Source organism: Diachasma alloeum, unplaced genomic scaffold (genome assembly GCF_001412515.2).
Source record: "Diachasma alloeum isolate Michigan unplaced genomic scaffold, Dall2.0 Dall_scaffold_00651, whole genome shotgun sequence".
In the NCBI taxonomy this organism is placed as follows: Eukaryota; Metazoa; Arthropoda; class Insecta; order Hymenoptera; family Braconidae; genus Diachasma; species Diachasma alloeum.
In genome coordinates, this window is record NW_021680783.1 from 527,399 (window position 1) to 553,156 (window position 25,758).

Consider the following 25,758-nt stretch of genomic DNA (forward strand, 5'->3'; position numbering starts at 1 on the left):
TTCGTATCGAGGGACCTGAAAAACCCCATTTTCGTGGCGCTGCCAGTCACGAAATTGGCGTTTTTCAGGTCCCGTGACACGAAAATATCTTTTGACATTTTCTCGTGAAATCGCTCATTATCGAGATATTTTCATTTTCACCAAAATGAAAAAAAACCGACTTAGTACAAATTTTTTCATTTTTCAAAAAGAATTTTTGTGATACCTGCCGCAAAAGTGCACTTTTCGAAACGGTTTAGTGTCCGTAAAGCGGTTATTTTCTGCATGGTGTACAGAAAAACAACCACATTACCCCCACTACTGTACCGAACAGTGAACTCGGCAGGTACCACAAAAAATAGGATGTGTTACTCGTGCGTGTGAAAAAGTGCAACTTTTCGCACTAGTAACACAATATACTATTGGCACTCATTCATTGAATTACATTTTACCCTCAAACTTGGCAATACCTTCACATATTCTGAATTATGAAATGTTAATGAATGTCGACGCAATAAAGAAGGTCTTGTCCCTGAAAATAAAGATACTGTTGAAGATTTTGGAAACCGTAATTGAGAGTAATGAACAATCATTTTCAAGGGAGAATCGAATTTATCCTGGGAATCAAGGCGATGAAACATAGAAAAAAGTGAATGCAATAGTGAGAAACGTTGTAACTCCGATTTCTCCCTCCAATCCACATCAAACTGCAGTTGCATCGCCCATGGAGATTTAAAAGCAACTTCCACCAACAACTTGATGCAGTACTCATTACACCATGAACGACATCATTTCTATGGCGTCTGGGTGAGTTGATTATTGTGAATAGATTTTCCCTTAACCCCGGACCCACGTGCGAATGCAGGTTTCATTTAAAAGTTGAATCAAAGTTGAATATTACCGAAAATATAGAATTTTACAAATTTGTGCAAACTCTGTTGTGAAGACTAATCGCTTGTCTTTGATTACTACTACTTTATATCTTTCTTGGGCTATTGGAAGTTAGTGGATTGCGTTGCTATTTAGCGCACGGCGAGATCAGTGGCAAAAGGGCGCCGTGCTTGAAGGGTTAAATAAACAAATTTGAAAATAGTGTATTTCGATACGAGTGCGGAAAAGTTTTTTTTGACTCGTGGTAGGTTTATGGCACGAGCCGAAGGCGAGTGATATAATCCCACGAGCCAAAAAACACTTTTCCCATGAGTATCGAACGATATTTTTCATCACAATGTGTGAAAAAGTTACTTTTTCCCACAGCGTGATGAAAATTCCATTTGTCAACTCCTCTTCTTGGGAATGACATCGTCAAAACACTATAAAAATCCTTAAGATTATTAACTCCCATCGTCGAAATAAATTAATTAATTGACCAATAATTTTAAAAAATCATTTCATTCTAACAAATCATTCTTTTGCATATTTTCCAAGAATTTTTGTAAAATATCAATAATTTAGAATCCTTTATTTGCTAATGATTATTCGCCAATAATCGGAAGATGATGAAATCCTGAGTTTGCATGAAGAAAGCAGTTAAGAAACTTATAAAAAGGAATTTTCTCCACCTTTCGGTAGAAAAGTGCGCTGCATGAACGAAAATATAGAATTTTACAAATTTGTGCAAACTCTGTTGTGAAGAGTAATCGCTTGTTGTTGATTACTGCTATTTTATATCTTTTTTGGGCTATTGACAGTTGGTAAATTGCGTTGCTATTTAGCGCACGGCAAGATCAGTGTCAAAAGGGCGCCGTGCTTGAGGGATTAAATAAACAAATTTAAAAAATTCCATTTGTCAGCTCCTCTTCTTGTGAATGACAGAAAACCGTCAAAATACTATAAAAATTCTTAAGATTATTAACTCTAATTGTCGAAAAAAATCAATTAATTGACCAATAATTTTTAAAAATCCTTTCATTCTGACAAATCATTCTTTTGCATATGAGAAACTCACAAAAAGGAATTTTTCCCACCTTTCGGTAGAAAAATACAATGCATAAACGAAATATCATTCCTCTTTTCTCCAACAAAATTTTTCATCATCTTGTATTACATAATGGAGGTTATAAGGAGTGTATTACGGAGGGCAAGGTACTCTTACGAGTAACAAGTGTGTTTGCTTCTTCCGCGGACAACTTTCTCTCATAAGATACGGGGACCCCGTTTCACTTTCTTTCATACGCTGGAGCAAATCGCTATCTGGATATGCAGCGAAGATATGCCGGAGAATTTTGCAAATGTTATTGTATGCATTGTATTTTGGTGGATGGAGTAGGTGTAGCGAGTCAAAAAACACATGAGATGTGTGAAATAATCATTCACGCATTATCATTTTTCTCAATCATACATGATTAAGGGGAGACCTCACACACAGAAAAATCTAAACATAAATTACGTTTAGCTAAGCGTAATTTACAGTTTGCTAATCGTAATTCATGCTTAACGCCAATATGATGTCTGGTGGTGTTTTTTTTGTTGCGAAAATAGAAATTTAAGCTTCGAAAAGGCGTATTTTACACACGGACAGAAATATTCAAGAAAAATTACGGAACATTTCACGTAATCCGCAAGCGAGAATCGTTTTCAGTGAATTTCTATAGGAATATAAGAAAATAAATCTGAAACGTTCAGTAAATTTTTGGGTCTGTCACCGAAAAAATTCGAAAAAGTCACGTAATTTTTCTGGAAGTTGTAAAATCTAACAGAAACTTCAAAACTTATTATGCCTCAGAACATGAATATTCTTGGATGTTTAAGAATTTTTACGAAAAATTCCGGAAAAATTACGGAACGTGTTGTTAAAATCTCCCCTTCACGGTGACTCATGGCTAGCCGTGAGGCGTCGGACGGATGAGTAATTTTTACGAAACAGATCGTAGAATTTACGTGACGATTGACACTTTTTATTGAATTTTACTTCGCTCCCAGATTAAGTTTCGAAACGTAATTTTTACGTCTTTTTTCTGGTAATTTTTATTGAATATTTCTCTCCGTGCAGTCAAAATGAAAACGTAAATTACGCCCAAAAAAGGCGTTCTTTACGTTTCATTAAGGGGGGACCTACTGAAATTTTAAAGTCGTGTAATAAAAAAATGGCCTCTGTGAGATTTTTCTCACATGTGTAGTCACTAAAGAAAATGTTTTAACCTACCTACGCCCATTCCATACGGCGGGGAGTTTAAAAAAATGGAAAAATAAACGATTTTGCCCTCTGAAAGTACAGTGAGTGAAAATGATGGGATCATCTTGAAATTGATACTCAATGTTCAGAACACTGAAATAAACAAAGCTACGGACAAAAATTTTAATTAGATAATTTTTAGATTTTAGTTCAACCGGAAATCGGGAAAAATAAAGCGAATCAAAGCAAGTTTTGACATTCAACATCATCTCCAAGCAAAATTAGAAGATCGTAAAATTGGACGATTACAAAACTTCCATTCGAAAACAAAAACAAGAAAAAAATAGATTTTAATTTTTTCATTGACCAGAAAGTCACTTTGGAACAATGGAATCTTCAAAAATGTTCTCATGACACAATTCGCCACACCTTTTTTTTTCTGAATTTCAAATAAAAATTCCCGTAATACAATTTCGCTCTCCCATTACTCTACAATTTTCTTTCTCCACGTTCACAAAGGAAACGTTCAAAATGGGAAAAGTTTTCCTACAATTTTTTATGAAATAGCTTCATTCGAATAATCATCATTTCGAATAATCAAAATTCGAATTCATCACCCCTTTGATAAAGTCACTACTAATTTATTTTCTCCCGCAAAAACATTGATTATTTTCATATCTTGGATTACATCTTGTTTACTTTAACCCTCATCTTTTAACTACAGGTAAAAAGGAATATGATGAAAAAAAATTAAATTTGTTAAGAAAAGATAGTTTTTAAATATTTGTATGATTTTATTTTATTTTGTTTCAGGATGATCCCACCATCATTATTATTCGTAATTTTAGTGATGCTTCTGTTATACTGGGGGTCAATGAAACCAAAAGATTATCCTCCAGGTAAATGCATAAAAGACTGATCTTATTAAAGATCTTCGCTGTTGAAAAATTTGGCTGAATTTTCCGGGAAAAAACCTTGAATTTGAGTTAAGGGGAAAGTCAATAGAAGTTCAAATTTTTTTGAAAATTTAAGTAAAAGCCCAATTTTCTAGCGGCAATAAGACGGAAATTCCACAAGTTACATGAATTTTCAAGTGAAAATGAATATTCACTACCAAATTTAGAGGAATCTGGAATTTAAGGAGAGATTTCTCTGAATTTTCCGGATTTTTCATTAATTTTCTCGAAATAATTAATTAGAAATTTACACTTCCCACCGATTTTTCCATGAAATTAATAATTGTCATTGACGAAATTCCTTGAAATTTCAGTGAAAATGTTACTTATTATAAATTTCCAAGACCTACCCGAAATTTCAGGGCAGATTTTTGAACAGTGTTCACTTATTTTTTTTTATTTCGATTTTAAGAATTAATTCTCCAATTACTTCTTCTTTCCCGATTTCGAAGGACCGAAATGGTGGCCCTTTCTAGGATGCGCCTTGGAAGTCGCAAGGCTCCGCAAGAAAACTGGATATCTCCACGAGACTTGTACACTGTTGGGAAAAAAATATGGCCCGATCGTGGGATTGAAAATTGGAACCGATAGAATTGTTGTACTCAATACTTACGAGAGTATGAAATCAATGTTGATGAATGAGGATTGTGATGGACGACCCATTGGGCCGGTATATGAGTCACGAACTTGGGGGAAGAGGCGAGGTAAATGTCAAGGCAAAAATGGATCATGAATTAATCATAAATAATTAACGAATAATTAATTAATTGATTAACTGAATAATTTATTTTTTCTTCATTTCATAATTTTATTCTTATGAGGAATTTTGTACTGGAATAAGCGAGTGGAACAGATAGGAAAATTTCGTACGAAATCTTTCTCTGAAATATTTCAATAACGAAGAGGTTCACGAGAAAATTAAAAAATCAGTGCCGGTCGCTCGCTTCGTTCGCTTTCGAATTTCATGGAAGATATTATAGTAAATTTTATGAGAGCGACATTGAATTGGATTTAGGGAAACAATGGCTATGAAATTTCAAGCTTCAAGTAAAATTCACGGAAATCTATTAGTTTTCAATTTTTCCCTGAATTTTCATGATTTTTCTGAATTTGTTTTTCTGAAACAAAATTGATTGACAGAATTCTATTTTCTTCTCAGTGTACTACACTTTTAAAAACTTCTTGAAATTTCATGAAAGATGTTACAGGCCGGTGGCCTGGCGTAGTGGTTAAGGCCGTTGCCTCACAACGGATAGGTTCCAGGTTCGATTCCTGGCCGGGTAGAATGGTGAGATCTAACCATTTTTAAAGTCTTGATCAATCGCCATATAGTCTCATCAGACTNAAAAAAAAAAAAAAAAAAAAAAGATATTACAGTCAATCTCATGAGAGTGACATTGAATCGGATTTAGGGAAAAAATGGTTATGAAATTTCAAATTTTCTGTAGAATTCACGGAAATCCATGAATTTTTGGTGGGAGTGAGATGGAAATTTCACAACTTGATTGAATTTTCAGTAGAACTTGAATATTCAGAAACAAAATGACATGAATTTTCAATTTTTCCTGAATTTTCCTGATTTTTCTCAATTTTCACAGAATAATTGAAAAATTAAGTATTTTATTGATTTCCAGATCATTTAAACAGAAAGTCAATAGAATATTTGATTTTTCAATGACAAGATTTCTTAAAATTTCAGCGGAATTTGAACACGATAAAAATTTCCGGACTTTGGTACGGAAAATTCAGACGAAAATTCTTAACAGTCTAGGGATTAGTGAAATTCAGTGTGGCCCATTACTGGTGAAATCACAGTGTCACTCTACAATGAAATCAGTTAGAATCGAATGAAATCATGTGATAAAATCACTTCAAATCAATATGAAATCATTTGAAATCGCTTGAAATCACTTGCAATCACCAAATCGGTGCGATGAGAAATTTTATTTTGAAATGTGTACTTTGCGCCCGCCGGGGAATGAATCATGTTTTCAGCAAATAAATTGAAAATCTTTCCCCAGGAGTTCTGGTAACTGATGGAGTCCTCTGGACCGAGCAGAGACGATTCGTCCTGCGTCACCTCCGTGATTTCGGCTTCGGAAAGAATAACATGGCGACATTAATTGGCGAAGAAGCCAAACACCTAGTGAACAGCTTATTGCATCAATTAGAAATTACATCAATGAACCGAAAACCTGTGAAATCCGCCAACAACATCAAAAACGATGGGAGAATCTATCAGTTATGCGGTCAAGATTTGAAGAAAAAATCGGAGGACAAAGGGAGTATTAAAAATTCTCAAGAGCAATGTTCGAAGAAAACTATCAAGATTGAGGACATGTACATGAAGGCGGAGGACTACGCAGATGTCAGGCGAGTTTCTCAGACTTCGGAAATGGTTACTCAGATGGACGAAGTCTTTGGAGTTCCTATCCTGAATACGTTGTGGAGGATGATGGCAGGAAAAAGGTAAAAAGTTCAATCCAAAATAGTAAAATGCGATTAGATAGAAGCAGTCCATTTTCTTCAAGTCCTAAGGTTTCGAATACTTCGTATGGATGGGTATATACATATTTTTTGTCCAAATTTCAAGTTGATTTCTCGATTTTTGTACAACCGAGAGTGATTACAAAGTTTTTTTCTATGAAAAAACAGAAAAAGGGAATATCTGGAAAACTTTGTATGAACGGGTACATATATTTTGATTGATTTCGACAGAGGGCATCGGAACGAATATTTTGAAAATAAAGTGAAATCGGTTGAGTAGTCTTGAAGATATTACGTATACAATATTTTTAGAAACAGTCAAATATCTCCGAAACTACTGATACGATTGAGCCCACCTCTCTATGTTATAAAAAATCCAAATCGACTTCTAGTGATAAAAATTTGGTACTCGAAATTAAGACTCCGAAGTCAAGAGTGTCAAAGGTCACGAGGGTTAGAATAAGGGTCACGAGGGTCAAAATAAGGGCCACAAGGGTCAGATGAAAGGTCGCAAAAGTTACAATAAGAGCCCGAATAAGGGTCACAAAGGTCAGAATAAGGTCATGAAGGTGAAAATAAGAGTCACGCGGGTCAGATTAAGGGTACCAAGGGTCGGATTAAGGGCTCAAATAAGGGTAACTAGAGTCAAATTAAGGATCTAAATAAGTATCACAAGAATCAAATTAAGGGTTACAAGGGTCAGAGTAAGGGTCCAAATAAGGAACATGAGGGTCAAAAAACAAGGGTCACGAGCGTTATAATGAGAGTTAGATTAAAGATCCAAATAAGGGTCACAAGGGTCAGATTAAGGATCACAAAGGTCATATAAGGGTCCAAATAAAGGTCATGGGAGTCAGAAACTAAGGATCACAAGGGTCAAAATGAGGGTCTCAATATGGCTCTATATCCCTCTCTATATCCCTCTATACAGTAAAAATCCAAATCGAGTTTGGCAATGGAAATTTGGTGCTCGAAATTAAGACTCCAAAATTAAGGATTAGAAACGAATGGCTGTTTAATAATATTTTCGCCTCTGTGCGGTTGAAATTCGCAAATATCTCCAACTAACAGATGCAGAGGAAATATCGAAAGATATTCTTGTTGCCCACGAAAAAATCTTTAGGCGTTGCTCTCTAAATAGATGCATTTTAGAAATATGCCCTATCTTATGTCATTTTATTACTTCACCATGTATTTGTGTCGATTTTATTTTGATTATTATTAATAATTATTGATAGGTACAATGTGGATGATAGACGACTCAACCACCTCCAGAGAATCCTCACGACTCTTTTCAAAGCATGCGATATGACCGGATGTTTGTTTGGACATTTTCCTATTCTGAGATACATCGCACCTGTTGCCTCGGGGTATAAACAATTCATGGAGATTCATCAGCAGTTGTGGAGTTTTTTAAATGTGATTTCCATCATTCTCTCTTGCTACATTGTGGTGCTAACATTATTGTCGACAAGAATTTGTTTTTTTTATCAATATTTTGTTTTTTTGTTGAATTTGCAGGAAGAATTGGTGAATCATAAGAAGAAGTTTAATCCAGATGTACCTAAATGTCTCATGGATGCGTACTTGAAGATTCTGCAGTCTGAGTCTCATAATGAAACATTTTCAGGTTTGTGGAGGAAGAATTCACTCAAATTTCTAGAGTAAAATGATAAAACAGCAAATAAATCCTTTGATCAGTGCACGTGTCTATCCTTTCGCACCCTCTGGATGAGATACTGTGTATTGTTTCAAAAGGATAAAAGCTTCATTCCACTAGATTGAGCATTTGTTCTAGAATAAATACATAAATCTGTTCGATTACTGGACGGGTTCGGACGCTCGTCGGTTTATCTTATCGTAAAACTGAATGATTTAAAAATAAAATATTATGCTAAATGACATTTTCTGTTAATATGACTCTTTGCAGCGATGATTGTATAATTAGCGACTCCATGATATTCAATATTCCAAGTTTTGGAACCTCGAAACTGTTAAAATCATTTTCCAATCAAAAGTCAAGGAATTTATTTCATTTCTAGAATTACAATTACTCGCAATTTGGGTGGATTTATTCATGGCAGGATCAGAGACAACAACAAAAGCCCTGAACTTCTGCTTTCTCTACCTTGTGCTATATCCTGAGGTGCAAAGAAAAGCTCAGGAGGAAATCGACAGAGAAATTGGAAGGGACAGGTTTCCATGCCTGTCTGATCGACCCAGGTATTTTCCACTTACAGGATGATTAGAGAAATAGTATGAGGTATTCCATGCCAAATGAGTCAACCGCTAACCGTCACACTCTTGAAAATTGATGACGATTTTTTCTACGATTAGGGGGCTTGAAAAATTATCTCTCAAATTTTTTCAGATTTTTTTGATAGCCCAGTTCGGAAATATGATTTTTTTCAAATTGTTCCGTTTTTTTACAATAACTCGAGTTCTACTCATCCGATTTCGATTTATTAGGCGGCAAAAATTTCCATTTTTCACCACCTATAAGAATGTTTTTTAAATTTTTTTTCCAATTTTTAGATGCTCGAAATAACGAATTTTCGAGAAAAAAAAAGTTGAAAAACAAAAGTTGAATTTTGCCAATTGGGTCACAGTCGATTATTTTAATTTATTTTTCAGTAATTCTTATAATGAAAACGAAAATTTTGAGCCGTCGTGCATGTTGGGTTCCATCCAGGATCTATTTTTTTTCAATTTTTTCTTTTTAAAGTTGTGAAAATTTGGTGAAAACACCTTAAAACGACTTCAATTATGTATCGAAAAAATATGTAATATATAGGTATATATTTAAATTTACTTCATACTGTTTATAATCAAAGTCAACCAATGACATTTTGGGGTATTTTGACCGAATTCGCGGAATTTTGAGAATAAAAAATTAAAAATAAAATAGATCTAAGACGAAACCCAATATGCATGACGGCTCAAAATTTTTGTTTTGATTATAGGAATTACTGAAAAGAATTTAAAATAATCAACTGTGACGTAATTAGCCAAATTCAAGTTTTTTAATTTTTTTTTCGAAAATTCATTATTTCGAGCATCTAGAGATTGGAAAAAATTTGGACAAAAAACATTCTTATAGGTGGTGAAAAATGGAAAATTTTGATTCCTAATAAATCGAAGTCGGATGAGTAGAACTCGAGTTATTGTAAAAAAACGAACAATTTGAAAAAAAAAATCTTCGAACTGGGCTGTCAAAAAAATCTGAAAAAATTTGAGATAGTTTTTCAAGCCCCCCCAATCGTAGAAAAAATTGTCATCAATTTTCAAGAGGGTGAGGGTTGGCCGTTGACTCATTTGGCTAGAATACCTCATATTATATCCATCGCAAAGGTAGAAAATAATTTTGGAATTGATTTTTGTTCAGAATGACGTACGTGAATGCAATTACTCTGGAATCCATCCGAATGTTCATGGGAAGGACCATGAATATTCCACACCGGGCGTTGAAGGACACTTATATTATGGGGTATCGAATACCAAAGGTTGTTCTTTTATGTAGAATCCAATCTCTATTTCAAGTTGAAATTCCCATTATTATAGAATTTCTACGAAATTGAAAGTATTTTGCAGGGAAAAAATTTCTTAGATTAAACTCGAACTTCAATGTTTCGTTTTATTTCGGTGTATCATGGTAAATAACTACCTTTAATTATGAATTTTTTCATAATTAATTTTAGGACACAATGCTAGTAACAAATTTCAGCAGAATATTAATGAGTGATAAGTTCTACGATAATCCGGAAGTATTTCGACCTGAAAAATTCATCGATTAAAACGAAAATATTTCAATTCCTAAGCAATCCATGTTCTTTTATTTAAAATCCTATTTCTATTTCAAGTCAATTTAAATTTCAAGTTGAAATTCCCATTATTATGGAATTTTTAAGAAATTGAAATTATTTTGCAGGGCTAATGTGCCTTAAATTCAACTTGAACTTCAAAATCCTATTTAATTAAGAGGCAATAGAACTTACCATCGGAGTAGAAATTCGATTCCAAGTTTTTTCGGTGTCAGAGGACTGTTTAGCAAAACCCAAATTGGTACATTATAGATACCAAGGTTATTGATAATGTAAGAAGTTGGGTTTTGATGAATAGTCGTCTGACGACGAAAAAACTTGGAATCCAGTTTCTACTCCGATGGTAAGTTTCATAGCCTCTTAACCCTAGTCTGGTCGACAAACGCGACCCTGCAACTTGATCACCTCCGCTGGGATTCCCCGTCGTGTTATTTAGGCTTTAGCGTTGCCAAATTCATTCTCCACTGCCCGGGTGCGATTAGCGAGTTTCTGGCAACATGGTGTCATGGACAATTTCATAAAAACGACATAAAATATCATATGTCACACGGCGATAAAAGCATTATCTGGTGAATGTGATTATAATCCTCGCCTTCGGCTCGGATTATAAACCCACATTCGCCAGATAATACTTTTATCGCCTGATGATATAATATACTATTAACGCGGTAAAAAATGATGCATCTGTCCGACATAATTTGTTTTTTTTACGAATCTTGGGAAATATTTTGTTTTAAAAACTGCTATAATTTTTTAGACACGTTAATTGACGAAGTCAATTTTTTTTTAATTTTTCCGGTTAGCCAGTCAATTGTAATTAAAGAAAAACGACGCGCGACGGGGTTTTCCTCGTGGGGTGACCAATCTAGGGTAAATTTCAAGTTGAAAATCCCATCATTTTGGAATTCTCAAGAAATTGAAATTATTTTGCAGTGACAGAATCTCTTAGATCCAACTTGAACTTCAATATTACCTTTTATTTCTGCCTATCATACTAAATAATTACTTTTAATTCTGAATTGTTCATAATTAATTTTAGGACACAATGCTAGCAGCAAATTTCAGCAGAATATTAATGAGTGATGAGTTCTACGAAGATCCTGAAGTATTTCGACCTGAAAGGTTCATCGATTCAAAAGGAAATATTTCCATTCCTGAGCAATATATGCCATTTAGTATCGGTAATTATTATTTTTTGTTCCTTCAAAATCAACCTTGACTTTTCCATCAGACGAAACAATTAAAACATTCATCCATTTTTTAAGGTAAACATCATTGCATGGGTGAAGTCCTAGCTAAAAGTAACATTTTCGTCTTCACAGCAGCATTACTGCAGACTTTCACCTTCTCAGTTGTTCCCGGTGAGGAAAAACCAACAACTGGTTTTACTGATGGTGTAACTGCCAGTCCATTGCCCTTCAGAGTTTTAATCACTAGGAGATATTGAAGCAATTTTAAGAATGAAACGAGAAAGTTATTAGGGGAGAGTGGAGCAATATGGACACCAGATTTAAATAATGAGTTGAATTGGATCAAATCGACTGTTCCGAATTCATTTGAAGATTATAAAAACAAACACATTGTTATAAGACTGCGTCGTAGGAGTTGTAAGGCAAAGCACAAACGAGGTAAAATGGACGCTTCCATTTCTTAATAATATAAATAAAAATTTGGTACTCGAAATTAAGACTCCGAAATCAAGGGTGACAACGGTCATGAGGGTCAGAATAAGGGTCTTGAGAGTAAAAAGAAGGGTCAGATTAAGGGTCTCAAGTGTCAGAACAAGAGTCATGAGGTTCAAAATAAGGGTCACAAGGGTCAGAACAAGAGTCATGAGGTTCAAAATAAGGGTCACAAGGGTCAGAACAAGAGTCATGAGGTTCAAAATAAGGGTCACAAGGGTCAGAACAAGAGTCATGAGGTTCAAAATAAGGGTCACAAGGGTCAGAACAAGAGTCATGAGGTTCAAAATAAGGGTCACAAGGGTCAGAACAAGAGTCATGAGGTTCAAAATAAGGGTCAAAAGGGTCAGAATAAGGGTCTTGAGAGTCAAAATAAGGGTCACGAGGGTCAGATTAAGGGTCACAAGGGTCAGAATAAGAGTCACAAGGGTCAGATTAAGAGTTATGTGGGTCAGATTAAGGGTCTAAATAGACCCTTAGAGTCTATTTAGACCCAAATTTTTTGAGTGTCCATTTTACCCCAGGTGTCCATGTTGGCCCACCCTCCCCTATTTATTTCATTATGAATTTTTGTGCCAGAATTTTTACGGGGACAGGTCGTATGGCACCCGATGTCTAGTCACAAAGGCCATTCTGACATTTGCTCGACGAAAAATTATAATTTCATGACAACAAAAATTTTCAAGTTTTATCGAATGATCAATGGGATAATTGACAGTGTGACTGCATTTCTCTCAATTCCTCCTCATACTTTATTATACAATTCCACTCGATCAAAGTACATATATATTATCGATTTGTTTTTTCTCCAATCAGAATATGTACATACATCAACAGATAGAAAAATTTACACTCGCATTAAAATATTTTTCAGTTAATTTTAGTTATAATTAGTTTACAGAACGATTTTCGTTACCATCACAATGTTATATTAGCAATAATTGTTTTACCTTAATTAAAACTGACCATTGAGACATTTATACTGGTAATAAATAATACTACATTTGAATGATTTTTCACAGAAAATTTTGCAGAGTCAAGGATTTTTGTAAATAAAGCTCATCATCCCAGTCGAATGAGAAAATTGTCTTGCGTTATATTTTTCATGAGACTGGCTGCATTCGAAGGCTATTTGGTCATGAATGCCACAGTGTATTGATGAATCATTACTCTAAGCAGTTGACTGTGGAACTTTTGGAATTTATGGAATCAGGAAATCAGGAAATAACTGCAGACTAAAAATAGAATTTTAAGAGATTTTATGTTGAGTTTACATTATCTTGTAAATATAGAAAAAATAGTAGGTCTGGAGGAATTCAGTTCGGAAGAGACCATTTTTGTCGTGAATTTTACGACCTACAGGAACCATCTTTCAGAATACAAGAGAAAAAAGGGCACTTTTTGAATTCTCCGCGCGCAAAGAACCGTCTTTTTCTCGCTAGTATTATATAAATATCATATGATACATATTTAAAAAATGTACTCCCTAACGAGTGGGATTATAGACCTCGCCTTCGGCTCTACCTGTAACCCTCACACTCGTCAACAACTGCTTTTATCACGCACGAAAAAAAATTAATAGAAAAACCTCGCGAATTCGCTAGACAATTCTATTGGATTTCTATTAAACTTTCGAGTAGTTTTTGGCTGATTCCCTTGAAATGTTCAATAGACAATTTTCTACAGAAAAAGTCAATAAAATTCGATTTTTCTATACAATTTATTCTATTGAGATATTTTATAGAATTTCTTGGGCTCAAATCTTCCCAGTTTTTTCATTCGGTTTTCATTTCTTTTCATCAAGAAGATGAAACAAAAAACTTGAAAAATTTGAGGCGGGGAAATTTGATAAAGAATATCTCTACAGAGTAAGGTGCAACAATCGAATAACAATCGAATTCGATCAACCTTTTCAATACAATAGATTGTATTGAACATTTCAATAGAATTGACCAAAAACTAATAAGAAGTTCAATAGAAATGCAATGGAATTGTCTAGCTAGGTTTTTCTGTGACATTTTTTTCATAAATGGTAGGATAAATGCAACTCAAATGCAACTCAAAATCTAGAAAAAATCTCGAAGAATCACAAAAAATAAATAGAAATTTTACACCCAATATGAAAATTATCGTCAGTATACTCTCAGCAAACTCTTGCAATAAATAATTTATGTTTCTGGGTATCCCGAAATGGCGTGTTATGTCGAAACACCCTAGTCAAACGAGAAACTAGTGATTAAAAAAATAATTGAAGAAAGAATTGGATGGATCAATTTCTTTCACATCAAAGTTAGAATTCATGGGAAAAATGATTAATGTTGAATAATTTTTTCCTTTGGGTTTTCGAATTGATTTTTCCTCGTTCCATTCAACGACTCAACTGGAGTTTATTCATACTACTTTGCGGTATATCCCATGACAATACCACTCAAAAGTTAGTCCATATAAATTTCCGGAAAAAATTATAAATGACTTAACTTCTCATGTTATTGAGTTGTTCTATCCTCATAAGTTTTTGATGAAGAAAAGAAGCAACAACAACTGTTTTAATCAAATAAGAAATTATTTGTTAATTAATTGTTTGGGACAATCATTAAAGAAAACAGTTTTTTAGGGATATACCTTAACTTATTTGTAAATAATTCACTATCTGACGAAACTCAAGATAAAAAAATGTGAAATAGAGGACTATTGTGGGGCATGAGAAGATTGAAAAAAAATTTCAAACTATTTTTTTCCTCGAAAAAACTGGTCATTTTCGAGACAATTCTCAATTTTACAAAAATTGAAGAACGAAAAAGAAGTTTAGTTGAATTGACTTATAAATTTAAAGGGAACTATCGACAAGTTTTCGTAGGAAATTTCAATATCTAAAAAAAATTCCATCCAAACCTACTCGTTTCAGAAATATTCGTTAAATAAACTGTACGAAAATTCATGGACACTCATCTCCTCTCATCACTTCATTGAATTATTATGACTTATTTTTTGGTCATGAATATTTTTACAATTTAATGAGTAACAACCTTATTTCATAAGTGACAATGGTGATGGTCCGATTGCAAGAGGCGGGTACATTGATTTCCGTTAGTGCTGAGAATCATTTTTGTCAGTCAAGCTCTCAATAAGTCAGTAATTCATGAGAATAACAAAATATAATTTTCTAATCGACAACTCAAGATTTTTCCTCTTCAGGATTGAAAGAAAAAAAGTTAATCTCTCCCTTAAAATTGATTATTATATTTTTTTGGTGTAAGTTCGAGTGAAAAAAGAGCATTCATTTTATTAAAGAGAATTATCCACTCGGATGTCCTATGAATAGTAGCTGCGAACTTGCACTTCATTTTTCATCGTTTCTCTTTTACTTTACAACTCCACCCAATATTATAAATTACGCAGCAATGGTTTGAGCTAAGTACCTTTAATTTTAGAAATATAACTTTCTTCAATTTCACTGAGTTTTCCATCAATTATTGATTATTTTATAATCAATGGGTTAAATTCTTTCGTTATTTCAAAATGGACAGACAGTTGATAAAAAGTAACCTAAGAATTATCATAATTACTAATTTCCAGAGGAAATGTGAAGAGCAATTGTTGTTAGAAATTTCTTCCTCCAAACGGATTTTCACATGTTCTCATAAAATAGCTGATCTCCAAGATGAACAAATAATTCAGCAGTGGAGTGAAAAAGATCAAAATCAAATTTACAAGAACGGATTCAGGTGTGAAAATTTCATCATCTCCTCGAGATTCGAAAATATTTCTATCGAAAGCTCATCGTAAAGTTGAGTTGTCATACTCTCAATCTATTTTTCACCTCCACTGCTAAATTGCCAAAAATATGAAAAATTATGCATTACACCCTAATCACCCTAATTCAGATCTGAGTTTTCCAAATGACATTGAAAAAATCCCTGAATGATCTGAACAATTTTCACAACAAAATACAGTATAGGCTTCGTATAAGATACCTTAGGGACAGTAGGAGAGTGGAATTCAGGGAACCCCTATCCCCTCACCAAGCCCGACCATAAAGAAGAGAAAAATAGGGATCAGCGGGTTTCAAATAAGATTCCTCGCTCGTTGCGCCCGAATTCAATGAAATTTTCATTTTTACTGAATGAATATCGATAACTAATCAATTTATGTGTTTAATGTTTTGAATTTGTATCGTCCGCGTTCCCTTTTCTCTCTAAACATAACCCCGTGTGATAGAATGGCAGCTGATGTTGGGGGATTGTTGGTGGACTCGAGAATAATCACAGATGAAAAATTACGATTTTTCGATGGGAAAAGTGAAAAAAAAATCGATGTATATTTCCATTACTTGAAAAAAGCGGTGTGACCCCCTCTTAAGGGAAAACGGAACTCCTGTGTTTATATGAATCTTTAGAATTGTGTTTTTTCCTGCAATTATTATTTTTGCTTCCGAATGGAAGCATTGTAATCGGTCAAATTTAAGTTTTTGATTTTTCATGTTATATCAATCCAATGTGATCCGCGTCCGAAAATGCAATTTTTAGATCGTGTCCGAACGTATGTACCTATGTGTGTGTATGTATCAAATTTTTTCTTCGATTTTCTTCGATTGCTGGCTAATGAATAAATGGAATTGAATATATTTTTTTAAAATGTAGGTATTATTGGGCCCTATCCATAACAATTGATTAAAATTCAATTCATTGATTGATTTTTTTTATTTTTGAATTTTTTCAAAAATTGTTTTTTTTACGATAACGAAAAAAAAAACGTTCGGAATGAATTAAATGACGGCTGAAAAAATTTGTTTCCATGTCCCCTTGACCGAGTTCGAACATGAAGGTGATAGCAATAATCGTTATTCCAATTTTTTTGAAAATCCGTTTTTTTTTTTCAAATTTCATCGATGTCTTTGTAGACTAGGCTTCAAATGGATTCAATAATAGATTAAAATGTTCCTTTGGATGCCAGCAAGTCTAAGTTGAAAGGTGATTATGATAACTGCCTTCATTAATTTGATTTTTATGATGATATTTGGAAATTTTGAAGGTTTCATTCCTAAACCTAGCTTGTAGAAAAAATGAACCTGTTGAAAAATATGAGAAATCAGTGTCAGTCCGCTGCGCTGGCTCTGGGTTGAAATGCGACCAGTAAGAGTGGATTAAAGTGAGTGTAACCCATTACGATCCGAAATAAGAATTTCAGAACCAAAACTAATTTCCGCTCATAATAAAAATGAAAAATAAAAATTATAAAAAATAGGAAAAAATAATCATGGTCGAATTTACTCATGTAGAAAATTCAACATAATGAATTGAGAAGAAAATTATGCAATTCAATGAAATGAAAAAAGTATGAATTACATACGATAGAGAAAATAATATATGAAGTGACCATTCGGAAGCATATTGCTAATTTATTAGCAAAGAAAGCTATACTATATCCGATACCAGAGCAATTCTCCACTTGTTTATTCAACTACTTCATTAACCCAACAATGCGATAATCGAGTCAATAAAGTAATTTCATAGATAGAAATTAATAATTGCAGGAGAAAACTCAATTCTAAGATTTGATGTAGACAAAGGGGTTCCGTCTTCCCTTAAGGTCATTAGACCCTCGTGATCACTTCGTTCGTCCCTTAACACCGTTTGATCCTTACAGCTACTCTCTTCCCGTTGAAAAATGACCGGGGCCGTAGGTATCTTATAAGAAGCTCACGGGGCATAAACATTCGGGAGGCAATAAAAGTGCCGAGAGTGGGGGTAGGCCTCGAGCGCTCGGAGCGCGAGGTATCTTATACGAAGCCGCTACTGTAGTAAACATCATCAAATATTTCCACACATAATCACATCACTCCACATCAACATCACATTTAATCAAATTTAAATAAATAAACGAAGATTGATATCAATCAATGTTCATGAGAATATTGCGTATGTTGAATAATTAATCTGCATAAATTCCCTCGATTTATAGACAAAAAAGAAAAAACAAAACAGACAAATTAAAAACTCTTTGCCACACTAATCACATCATTATATATTAATATTCATTTAAATAAGCAGAAAAAAATACTTTGAAAGGATAAATAATGCTGCACGAATGATGCAGTATTTTCTGCTGGTATTCAGGTCTCATGTTTAGCAAATCTTGTGGGAGTCAAAAAATATATCATATTTAAACTATAAATATAACAATAACAGTTGGTAAATACCTTAAGGAGAAGCACAAATGATGTTCTGTCGATGTGATAAAAATTTATATAATATTCTGTTCAATGTATAAATAAACAGGTCAGAATTTCTCCTCCTCATTGCTCAGTTTGGCAGGTATTTTTCGATAGAGTTCATCCACATAGACTACATTTAAAAAAAGAATTATAGGGGATATTCCACGAAATCTTGCCCACGAATTCGGATTCAAAGTTATAGATGATTTTCTGTGGACTAAAAATTATTTGCATATGACAAAATATGGTTACGCGTTTCATCAACAGAGATTCGCATACTTTTTTTTATCTCGTCTAAAACAGTTGCAATCGTGTGGAACGCGTCAAAAAATGCTTGAAAAAAAAATTGAAATAGTATATTTCAAGGTGAGTGTCATGGGCTTTTTCCTATCGCACTCGCCTTTCCCATTTCCTCGCCTCGTCAGTAAAAAAAAACCCATGTCACTAGTTGTGAACGATATTTTTCCGCAGTGATTTTCACTTTTTTCAGTTTGGCAGGTACTTTAAATTCTTTAATTCCATCAGTTGTTAATGCACTTGAAAGCGATAATATTTTCCTCCACTCCCTGGTGACCGTCAACTCGTTTGATCCTCAACTATTTGAATCTGAAGATAACAAGAAGACGAAGAAAAGTTGAATAAATTTTTTTTATTTGACTTCAAGATTGATTTCGGAGATATCTTGGAGTTGAATTGAACTGTCCATTTACAGTTCCACTGAAATTTCAAGGAATTTTGTCATTGAAACTTCACAATTTGATGACAAAATCAATGAAAATTGTGAATTTCAACTCAATAATTCCACGAAAATTGATGGGCATTTGAAAACTTCAGATCGATTTATTCGTGAGTCTTCCATTGATTGAAAATTCAGGGTAAATTAATACTGAATATTCCTGCTGCTCAAAAACAGAAATTTTATTGAATTATCATTGAAATTAGAAATTTCATGATTTTTTTCCCTGAATCGAATATAATTTTGATATCTCGAAAATTACTACTAAACTCTCCATGAGATTTTATTTTATTTTGTAGTAGTAAAGAAAATTCGCAGGAAAATTCTATTGGCTTTCCATTGAACTTCTATTAAAATTACATTAGTTTTTAGTATTCAATATCAAAAAATCAGCAAAATTTAATCTCTCGATAGAACTTTATTGAGATATTTTCGATAGAATTTTCCAAATATAAATTTTCTAAATATAAACGGAAGGAAGTATGAGCCGAGGAATTTCTACAGAAAACAGTTCAATAGAATAGGTTCTATTGATGTTTTCTATGAAATATTTTCTATTGATCATTTCAGTTGAAAAAAACTCCCAGAAAAACTGACCAATTTTTCAATAGAAATCGGCAAAATACTAATAGGATTTTCAACGAAAATTCTATAGAAATTTAACAGAAATTTCTCGCGAATTGTCTAGGGAATTCTATCGGATGTTGTTTAGGATTTTACTGAAAATTGCATTTCTTTTTTAGGGGCTCAGCTGAAGAATTCCACAACTTTAGTGCGTGTTTTTTTTATTAAAAAATATTCAATCAAAATTTTTTTAGAAAAAAAAATCAATTCATTCTGATGTGCTAGATTTCCTATTGAACTTGTTCATGCAGGTCACTATCCAACTCTTAAAAATATTGAGAAAAAACTATGGCGAAATCGTGTGAAATCAGAAAAACAGCAATAAATAGATTGTACTGACCTCAGACAGAATTGCCCAATTTTCACTTTCACTGTGTACTGTCAATCTCAGAACGGATATTTTTCCGTACTTCCTGTCAACTGTTCCTTGGGCCAGTCCAAGACTATCAAATTTACCTTGAATAAAAAGAGGAAATTGTAGTTTTCATTTCAAGGAAGTTATTTATAATTTGTATGCAAAATTAAGTAAGAACATGATTTTTTTCTACCTATGATGATGTAACCATCCTCAGTGACATCATTGCTATTTCTATTGACGAACTTTGAAGCCTCGGGAAGTACTTCAACTGTTGTATTATAAAATTTGTCGAGGGGATGCTCTGGATTACCACTCCTAAATAAATATCTGAAAGCAATGTAAAATGAAATGAATAAACATTATTGTTTTCAATTTTCGCATTAAGATGTGAAAAATTTGTCATCACTCATATTCAATTATAAAATACAGATATTTAGGAAAATATTGAGTAGCGCAGTAGTTAAGTGGTTCAAGGGGAGACTACTATGAGTTTTAATAGTCGCGAGCTATTGGAGTGAGATTTGTCATGTATTGAAGATCGATTATATACGTCTAAAAACGAATAATTAGTGCTAAAAAATGATTTGTTTATTGTTCGTTTGCTCCGCAGACGCTTAAAATGTTTAAAATAGTTTCGGGCCACCAATTTTTGAGCTGCAGAGTTTTTTTTCAAAATTTTTGAAACAATATGTACAATAAGAATTACGAATTAGTTTTTTGAATTTCAACGCCTACGCAGCTAATTTCATTTTGTTTAATATAAAAATTTGCGTCATTCATGTAAAATAGGCAGAAAAATTATCCTTAAAGTATTAAAAATATTTTCTCGATTCTTTTAGAAATATTTTTCGGATTATTTTACATAAATGGTACAATTTTTTATTAAAATAATAACGAAATTAGCTGTGTAGGAGTCGAATTTCAAAAAACTAATTCGTAATTGTTATTGCACACATTTTTACAAAAATTTCGAAAAAAACCTTCTCTAGCTCAAAAATTGGACGCCCTGAACTATTTTAAAAATTTTCAGCATCTGCGGGGTAAATGAACAATAAGCAATTAATTCTTTTGGACCAATTATTCGTTTTTAAAGAAACATAAACGATCTTCAATGTCAAAAATCTCACTCCAATAGCCCGTGACTTTTAAAACTGATAGTAGTATCCCCATAAATTTATTCGTGGTTGATTCTCCAGTCCTCTAATACTCACTTCTTCACAAAAATAGGATGTTTGAATTTAAACTTGAGATGATCCCCAGGTTGTGGCAGTAGTCCCCAGAAGAAGTTCTCACCCCTATACGCTTTATTAAGCGTATACTGTTTATACGGTTTGATCCTGGTCTCCACCGTAGCATCAGGATTGTCATGCGCATAAAACATGGTAATCTTCCCAAATTGTTTGTCCTTCAGCTTCTGCACCTTCCCCTTCAAAGACGAGTGTGTCCCAATGTGTTGAAACAACGAGGGTTTGTAATGCAGCCAGAGTTCCGCCTTAGCCATCTTACAGTGCTTGGGATCCATATCAAGACTGCAGACCTTATTCGTAATCAAATGATCTAGCAACCAGTCGACAGGCTTGTCATTATGAAACATGAGAAAAAACTGGATCAACCAGGGCAGCTCCACACACTTGAACAGCTTGCCGATGAATCCTAGCTGGCAAAAATCTAGGACAAACCAGTTCTCCTTCTGACTGATCTTCTGCAGTGCATAAGACTTCATAGTGGTGATGAAGTTCTGCTTGGCCAGGATGTCGTCCTCCAGCTGAATGTAAAAGGTCCCCTTAGTCTGAGCATAAGACATTAAGAATGCAAAGTCCAGGTTTTGCTTGGATCTCCAGACAACTCTCTGGTGATCGTCTCCCAGAGTGTCCCTCAATTTTGATAAATCTGGGTAGTAAGAGGGCGACGGAGATATCACTTCTATGAGTCCACTCTCGGACTCTATCGGGAACTGCACCTCGATCTGTTTGGCTACGTAGCTCACGTATTCGAGGTCAGTTTCAGCCACCATCACGATTATGACAGTGTCCATGGCCTCCTCCGGGGTCATTCTGTCCACCAGGTTCTTGAGAGTAGCTAGAAGGTAACTCTGGACCTCTCTCTTAACCGTGGGAACTCCCAGTACCATACTCACACCAGTTCGACCCTTGCTTTGCAGAAAAGCTGGTCTCAGACTGTTGGGATCGTTCAAGAAATGTGGCAGGAAGTTGTAGATCGTGGGGAGTTTGATGGTTGTCAGGTTTGAGGTGCCATTCAGCATCATGAATTGGAGATCAGGAAGCACGTGGGAGTTTTCAGTCATCAGGAGGAGCTGGTGGGAAAGGAGGTTTATCTCCTCCCGGGTGTTTACGTATTTCGATTGGAGATGCTCGAGCTTTGCCTGCAGCTCAGCTATGCCGTTCTGCAGGGCTGTCTCCTCTCCCATGTCTGGGAAGGAGAGGAGGTTCAGGACGGTGCATGGGATGAGTATCAACAGCAGGATTATCAGACATTTTCGACGGATTGAGGTCACGGTTATGAAGTGAGCGATCATTTTTGGAGGGGCTGGGACGGGTGGTACTACATGGTGGCTACGGAATTTCGGGAGGATTTCTTTCGGCGGAGGGTGGGAACTTTGGGGTGGTTCAGTGGAGGTGAGTCGATGTTGAGATTCATCTGCAATTGATAAATGCGATGTTTTCTTAGGTCCAGTCGTCTTTGTGATAACTCTGGGGGAAAATCAATCATTTTTTTAAATAATACACGGAGAGAAAAACAGCAGAGTTCTCAAACAAGTCTTGTGCCCAAAAAATCGTTTGTTAAAAATGATCAAAAAAGGATTTTTTTGTGTCAAATATGCGAAGCCTGCGCCGAGATTGAAAAATTTTGTTGCAAAAGTAGATTTAGTCTTTTCAAAAAATTTTATTCTTTGTGCAAGCAAGAAATGTAATTTCTAGCATTACTTCTTCGGTATTCAATGCTTCTATACCTATTTTGCTCCCGGTAAATGTTCGGTTCATATGAAACGAGGGATAGTAGTTTGTCGTTTCGGTTGCACGGTTAGAAATTTCTTGAAATTTTTAACACGGCATCATCTGAATTTTCGATATGGTGACGTTGAATTCAATTCCAATTGAAAGCGTTCACTAAATTTCTCATTCATGTTGAAAATTATAGAAAATTGGATTTTTCATGTTAAACAATCATTGATTTTTCAATGAAAGATTGAATTTCCAATCTCATTGTGAAAATTGAACATCACATACAGTTCAATTTTCAATGAATTGAGAATTCAGAAAAGTTGTCTGAATTTTCAAAATTTTCAAGGTTTTCCATTGCGGTATGAACCTGAAAATCGAGAATTACTTGAATATTCAAGAAATTAACTGATTCGTCAATGAAGAAATATACAGAAATTTCATGTAACTTTGTTGTTGTTAAAAATTTCAAGCTTTTTCACTTGAAATTTCAAGGGTAATATTCTAACAGTGTATTTAATAATCACAGATAAAAAATAAATTCTTAAATGAAATAACAATGACGCCAATCTTTTAACTTGAGAACAAAATATTTCTTAATAAACTTTCCCCAATACAAAATATTTTTATCTTTAAAAAACACAGTCTTGTATGAATGATTCGCCTCTTGAGCCAAATATTTCGTTTCTGTTGAAAGCAGAGCAATTATTCATGTTTGAAACTTTCAAATTCGAACCAAACAATGATTTTTTTGGTAATTTTCAACTAACGATTTTGTTGGCCCAAACAAGACTTGTTTGAGAACCTGTTCGCTTTTCTGTTAGTGTAGTCTCGTCAGTGACAACCCTGTACGTTCGAAAATCTTCTGTTCCTATGGTATGGTCAACGATTAAGGATACCTAAGTATCTTTTACAGTTTGCTACAGACCCCACTGCAGATTCAATCATTTCCAATCATCAAATTTGTTAATTAAATGGCGTGAGAAAAATATGAAAAAATAATAAATATTCAGCGTCATTAAAATTACATTTTGCACAGAATTATCATTTTTTAAACATTCACTGTTTATCAATAAATAATTTAAATTGTTTAAACTTTCGGAAACCATATGTTTTCAGACATGAAATCGATTTCTGGTAAAATTCTGAATATGAACAAATTTGTTACGATTCCGAATAAATGATTTTCATGGTGGAAAATTAATTGTTTATAAATTATTCACAAAAAATGCTCGTAATTTTCAAAAATAGCACTTTTTAAATTATTTCATTAATCTTCCTCCAAAAGTAAACTTTCTAATTTTATTACAGATTTTTTAAATGTTATCTAACGGTTCGATATCGAGATTCAAATTCAGATCTGCAAAGTTTAAATAAGAAAATCATCGTAAAATGGGTTGAATGGGGCTTAAATGAAAACTCTGATGTTCGACTACAAAAGTAGAAAAGCCTTTCAGTGGAGAAAAAATAGCCAAACTACTTGGATATCTTTAACAAATAGAATGCTGCCACTTTCACTTAATCCGTGATTGCGGGGCACCCAGAAATAATTAGTTATTGCAATAGTAGGACACTGTTGGATCGTGTTCATAATGGGCACTGCATTTTTATATTTTTTCCGAATTTTTCATTTTTTTTTTTAAATTGTAATCTTTTCTCTAGCCTTGAAATCTCCAATTTCTCATGAGAGTCTGTCTTATTTTGGCACTTCTAAATTAATTATTATCAATGATACTAGACTACCGATTAAGTACACACTCAACCAGAATGTTTCTATCCATATCAATTTCCGATCAGAACTTATTTTAGATTTTAACCTTCGAAATTTTAGTTATATTTATTTTCATTTATTTTTGTCATTTTTCAAGATTTTCTCTAGCTTTTAGTCTTTTTTCTGCCCTTGAAACGTTAATTTTCTCATAAAACTCGGTTAATTTAGCACTTCTAAATCAATTATTAGCAACGATACTAGACTGCCGATTTAGCGGAAGCTGAACCAGAACGTTTCTATTTATATTAACTTCCGTTTAGAATTTATTTCGGATTGTAATATTCTCAATTTGAGTTATATTTATACTACTTGAACCGAAGCACTGCTGTCGTCACATGATCCGTAATTTCAGGGCACCCAGAATTATAAATTATTTATTACAAAATTGTGACACTGACGACCATTTTCATAGTAGATACAGCACTTTTATATTTTCTTCTGATTTTTCAAGATTTTTTCCAGATTTTAATCTTTTTCATAACCTTGAAACGTTAATTTTTTCATAAGACTGAGTTATTGTGACACTTCTAAATCAATTATCACCAATGATACCAAATTGTCGATTAAACACAAGCTCAACTAGAATGTTTCTGTTTATATTCACTTCCGTTTAGAATTTATTTCAGATTTTAATCTTCAAAATTTGAGCTGCATTTATACTACTTTAACGCATTTTAATGATGATTTTCGCAACACTTACGTGGTGTTGACCACAAAAAACTGTCTCGGAAGTGGAAAAATCTCTCAATCAGTGGAAAAAAAGTCAACAAATTTTTGAATACATGACTTGTATGTAAACATTTCTTAATCAGCATTAATTGTTGTGAATTCACTTTGACGTTTTCAGTAGAAAAGGTTATTGAACTTACCCCAAGATGGTTATTAACACATTCCCAAGATTTTTTCACTCATGAGTAAATAATACGTCTCGCACTTCTGTCATTCGCAACTGAATTCCATTCGATGAAATCTGCGAAAGTAAAATTAGATTTTATTAGAACAATAAAACAGGTTTACATACATGTTCATAGAGAAACTGAAAATCATATGATTGT

At 33.8% G+C, this 25,758-nt stretch overlaps 2 protein-coding genes across 3 annotated transcripts; one reads left to right on the forward strand and one right to left on the reverse strand.

Annotated features, from left to right (window-relative positions):
• The first annotated feature begins 757 nt into the window (after positions 1–757).
• Positions 758–11,805, forward strand: LOC107043982 (probable cytochrome P450 303a1). Its single transcript, XM_015265710.1, has 10 exons — positions 758–786; positions 3,908–3,993; positions 4,503–4,754; positions 6,072–6,519; positions 7,776–7,956; positions 8,059–8,167; positions 8,580–8,760; positions 9,923–10,040; positions 11,398–11,539; positions 11,624–11,805. Exons 1-10 carry the CDS (start codon positions 758–760, stop codon positions 11,803–11,805), a joined length of 1,728 nt encoding a protein of 575 aa, XP_015121196.1.
• A 6,229-nt stretch (positions 11,806–18,034) lies between these two features.
• LOC107043978 (alpha-1,3-mannosyl-glycoprotein 4-beta-N-acetylglucosaminyltransferase B) lies at positions 18,035–25,721 on the reverse strand. 2 transcript variants are annotated; one of them, XM_015265706.1, is made up of 5 exons: positions 25,573–25,721; positions 21,184–22,630; positions 20,163–20,299; positions 19,955–20,070; positions 18,035–18,860 (listed from the first exon to the last, which is right to left on the reverse strand). In XM_015265706.1, the coding sequence occupies exons 2-5, from the start codon at positions 22,506–22,508 to the stop codon at positions 18,831–18,833; spliced, it is 1,608 nt and encodes a 535-aa protein (XP_015121192.1). In that variant the 5' UTR covers positions 22,509–22,630; positions 25,573–25,721; the 3' UTR covers positions 18,035–18,830. The 2 variants fall into 2 exon arrangements, with proteins under 2 accessions (XP_015121192.1, XP_015121193.1); XM_015265707.1 differs by having other exon boundaries at positions 21,184–22,683.
• Positions 25,722–25,758: the final 37 nt, after the last annotated feature.

Bases quoted from the DNA above. Each gene is read 5' to 3' on its own strand.
- LOC107043982 (XM_015265710.1), top strand. From the start codon at position 758: ATGAACGACATCATTTCTATGGCGTCTGG. The intron at 787-3,907 runs GTGAGTTGATTA...ATTTTGTTTCAG, and splicing joins ATCATTTCTATGGCGTCTGG to GATGATCCCACCATCATTAT. The intron at 10,041-11,397 runs GTTGTTCTTTTA...AATTAATTTTAG, and splicing joins TGGGGTATCGAATACCAAAG to GACACAATGCTAGCAGCAAA.
- LOC107043978 (XM_015265706.1), bottom strand. From the start codon at position 22,508: ATGATCGCTCACTTCATAACCGTGACCTCAATCCGTCGAAAATGTCTG. The intron at 20,071-20,162 runs GTAGAAAAAAAT...TTTTTATTCAAG, and splicing joins GGATGGTTACATCATCATAG to GTAAATTTGATAGTCTTGGA. The intron at 18,861-19,954 runs GTCAGTACAATC...TGTTATCTTCAG, and splicing joins ATTGGGCAATTCTGTCTGAG to ATTCAAATAGTTGAGGATCA.